We start from the raw sequence: 4,108 nt of genomic DNA, 5'->3' as shown, positions 1-4,108 counted from the left end.
GGAAATGGCAACCCACTCCAGTGTTCTTGCCTGGAGAATCCCAGGGATGGAGGAGCCTGGTGGGCTGCTGTCTATGGGGTCACACAGAGTCGGACACGACTGAAGCGACTTAGCAGCAGCAGCATACACCCAAAACAAGGTTAATTTCACTATATGATAATAATTTTTTATTATCAATTTCCCCCATTAAATATAAGGGAGATATTTTGTGGTAATGGTTACCTCTTTATAATTCAATAGCTATATTTATATTAAATACTCTCCCTCCAATAATAGGAAATGTATCCCTCAACTGTGGAATAAATAATTCATGCTTAAATATAAATTGTGAAACATAAAAACAACAAAAATACTTCTTCCAACCCTGCTTTCTCTGTGGTGGGCTCTGTCTTTGGCTACCACATCCCACCGTGACCATCCTAGATAAGAGACCCCTCTTTGCCTCTTTCCCTGACTCTCCAGCAGGCTCCACTGGCCAGACTGCCATTCCTGGTACCAAAACCAGCGGATGCTGGGTTGCAGGAATATCAGTTTCCTCTTTTAACCAATATTTTTACAGCAATGGTGTTCTCTCTGCTTTCTGATTATAACAATTATGTCTGTTGTGCATGGAACAAACTGATATCAGAATACCTCAAGAGTGGCCTGCATGAATGAAAATTCCACAGCTAGAAAGCCTCACACCAAACTGTTAGAACTCACCAGGAACTCTCTCCTTTCTGTATTCCAAGAGTGTGTAAGAGTTATTTTCCAACACATTTTTTTTGAGTTCCAAATTAAAGTAGACTCCATGGAAAGGAGGCTTTTCTATAGATTCATCTGATTAGCAAGACACTGGATCCTACAGAGGCCATAAGAAGAGGAAGCCTGAAGCCTCCACTTAAAACTCAACCAGAAGCCATGCAGCAGTCCACACAGATGGTCAGACATCTAACACTTTACAACGTGAGTTTAACCAGAAAGAGAAAAACTAGTGGATTACTTACATAAAACTGCTAACAAGAGAAAACTGGGCTTCTTCCCACCAATTAATTTGGCGTCAGTTTTAAAAGGCGCTGTTTTAATAAGATTTAAAAAAAAATTTCTAACACATCAGTATGTTGTGAAAACTGTCATTTCATTTTCAGCTATCAGAAAACTTTTCCAAAGTCTTAAAAATTGATGTAACTAATTTGTCTTCCATATTGTGTCAAATATTGCTTATGTGGCATTTCTTTTTTAAACATCATTTTTAAAGAGTAAGCTTATTGTTAAAAACATTAAAGCAGAAAACTATTTAAGAGAACTAGTAAAAAAAAAAAAATCCCACACTCTCACTCCCAGATTCTTTTTTAGCCGCCCTCCTGCCCCATCTACCACCTTCGCCCATTTTAATGCTAGACAGGACTCCAAGGGAAATGGTGGACTGTAGGATCTTGGGGGAAGGAGCGGGGGTGAAATTGGAAGCAGGAGAAAGAGATGATTCCCCAAAGAAGGAGAAATTGTCTATTCACCCCGAGAGGCTGATTCTCCCTGGTAATCCGTGAAAGACGAATAGAAAGTGCAGGAAGAAGATACCAGTTTTATTGTCTCTAATTGGCAAATATGAAAAAAAAGATTGACAGTATCAAATGGAGGGAACGCAGGGGGCGGGCTGCAGTGTTAAATGGGAGGAGTAACCGAGGACTCGAGCTCATTGATGACGCTACCCTCACGTGACCAGGAGTCGACGTGTGCAGAAGTCCTTATAGTCCAGGGCCTGTTTCCCAGGAGCAGCTCCCTATAGCTGGAGAAGGAGAAAAGTGCCCCGGATCCTTTCAGGTCAGTATAAAGCTGGGCGCTGCCTTCGGGACCCTGCGGTCTAGGAGTCAGATAGCAGAAACCAAGCGTAGCCGGTACTACTTTCCTAACACCACGGTTCCGCTAAACTTCCATTTTTGTGCAGGAAATTTGGGGCAGTTTGGGGGTGGAGAGGGAGAAGGGTAGCTAATTGAGGATCCCAAGAGAGACACAGAAACAATGTAGAAACAACTTGAGTCGCTCAATCCCTGCCTGAAGGGAACCGGTGGGCACCGGGGAGGGAGGGCGGGGTTGCCTTAAAAGGATCGCGAGGATGAGGACGTGGGGAAACTTTAGACGAACAAGGCCTAGAATCGTTAAAGGGACCCGTGATTCAGGTACTGACCTCCTCACCAAGCACTCTTGTCGGTTTGCAGGACTCTTGGTCTTTGGGGAGAGACCCAAATCGACTGAGGGAAGAGGGAGGAAAATTCCCTGGATCCCTGCAGGTCAGTGTAAAGGTGCAGTTGCCTCCTGTTCCCGGGGGTGGGGGTGGGGGTGTGAGTGCGGATGACCCCGAAGCCCATCCCGGGGTCACTGCAGCCTCTCCCCATCCGGATGAAGCGCCAGAGGCCTGTGCAGAGCCTGCAGCGGAAATGGGGCGGGGGAGGGGGAGACCGGAGAGACGTGGAAGGGGGAGGGGAGGCCAGAGACTGGACCAGCCAGTCTCAGGTGAGAGGTAGGAGGTTGAAATGGCTCGGGAAAGCCTAAAAGGGCGGGAGTGTTGGAGACCGGAGGCGAGGGAGGGGTTAATTGCTTCCGCGCTGCTCCCTGCTCCTGTCTCGGTGCTAGCAGAGGCCTGTAGCAGGGCCTGCTGGGAAATGGTGGGCTGGAGCGGGAGGAGAGAAGATGGAGCTGGAGCGGGAGGGGGAGGGTGAGGAAGGGGAGAGAGGCGGAGCCAGGGGAGTTCAGAGCCAGAGGATCTAGCCTTTTCTAGTTGGAAAACTTTAACAGAGGAAGCCAGTCTCTATGGAAACCCATACTCTAGCTGCTGGTTCATTTGCCTGGCATCTACTTGTTTTGTTTCCTTGTTTTCCAGGGTTAATTTATTCAAAAAGGAAATCGAAAAATACTCAACATGCAAAAGTCTTGTGAAGAAAATGAAAGAAAACCACAGAACATGCCAAAGGCTGAGGAAGACCGCCCTTTGGAAGCTGTACCACAGGAGGCAGAAGGAAATCCTCAACCTTCTGAAGACGGTGTAAGCCAGGAAGCAGAAGGAAACCTTAGAGGAGGGCTGACTCAGCCTGGTCAGGGATATAAAGAGGACACTCCCGTTAGGCATTTGGACCCTGAAGAAATGATAAGAGGAGCAGATGAGTTGGAAAGGCTTAGGGAAGAGATAAGAAGAGTAAGAAACAAGTTTGTGATGATGCATTGGAAGCAAAGACATTCACGCAGCCGTCCTTACCCCGTGTGCTTTAGGCCTTGAATTCTTTTTTTGTCCGATATTAAAATCTTGCCCCAGCTTTCTGTTAGCATTTTCTGATGTATCTGTGACTTTTGCTTTATTTTTAATCATCTGGTGGAGTTTTGTTTTAGGTAGTTTCCTTGTTTTCAGCATCTGCATTTTGTATTTTGACACATTCTCTAGGTCTATTTTTCGATTGGGAAATTTCGCACATATGCATGAAAATATGTTCATTCCATATTGTAAAGTAAAACATAACAGGTTACAAAGCAGCATATTTAGTACCAGCTCACATATGTAGGAGAAAGTCTCAAATTGTGTGTGTGCGCGCGTGTGTATACATACATGCATATATCAAAAATCTAACTGTGCTTGTTTCTGTGTGCTGTTTTTTTTCTTTTTGCTTATATGTATTTTTTAATGAACATCACACACACAAAGAGAATTAAAGTTTTTTTATTAATTAAAGAGTCAATCAAATAATTGGCAACCAGCTTATAAGGGCAATGGGGGCACCTAAACTCTTGATGAAAGAACTATTAAAAAAATGTAAACCTCGAAATACCTCTGGATCTCTTAGCCAGAGGAATAAAACTGGCAATTATTACAGATACACTTGCTTAAGACTTGATCTTTTCATGGGAAAACACTTCTCTCACAGGGCTTCTGTGGGGAAGAAATGAGGTGACTGAGCTGTGCTTGGTGGGCTTTTGTTCCCACCTATGCATATAGAACCCCAACCCATTGCAGAACATGAGTTTTGAGGGAGGGTCCTGGTGTGACTCAACCTGTGCTCAGGAACAAGTCCAATAGGCAGGGAGGTGAGGGCTTCCATGCCAGGCCTCTGCTGTTGAGCCCCACCCCTGGTTTCCCTGGGTC

At 45.1% G+C, this 4,108-nt stretch overlaps 1 protein-coding gene across 1 annotated transcript; it reads left to right on the top strand.

Moving 5' to 3' along the window:
* The first annotated feature begins 1,664 nt into the window (after window positions 1–1,664).
* TCEAL8 (transcription elongation factor A like 8) lies at window positions 1,665–3,840 on the top strand. Its single transcript, XM_088833912.1, has 3 exons — window positions 1,665–1,800; window positions 2,196–2,267; window positions 2,858–3,840. Exon 3 carries the CDS (start codon window positions 2,897–2,899, stop codon window positions 3,248–3,250), a length of 354 nt encoding a protein of 117 aa, XP_088690038.1. The 5' UTR covers window positions 1,665–1,800; window positions 2,196–2,267; window positions 2,858–2,896; the 3' UTR covers window positions 3,251–3,840.
* The last annotated feature ends 268 nt before the right edge of the window (window positions 3,841–4,108 follow it).

This window comes from Moschus berezovskii, chromosome X (assembly GCF_049115385.1).
Source record: "Moschus berezovskii isolate FMDL1 chromosome X, NW_MosBer_1.0, whole genome shotgun sequence".
NCBI lineage: Eukaryota > Metazoa > Chordata > Mammalia > Artiodactyla > Moschidae > Moschus > Moschus berezovskii.
This window is presented reverse-complemented; position numbering and strand designations above follow the sequence as displayed.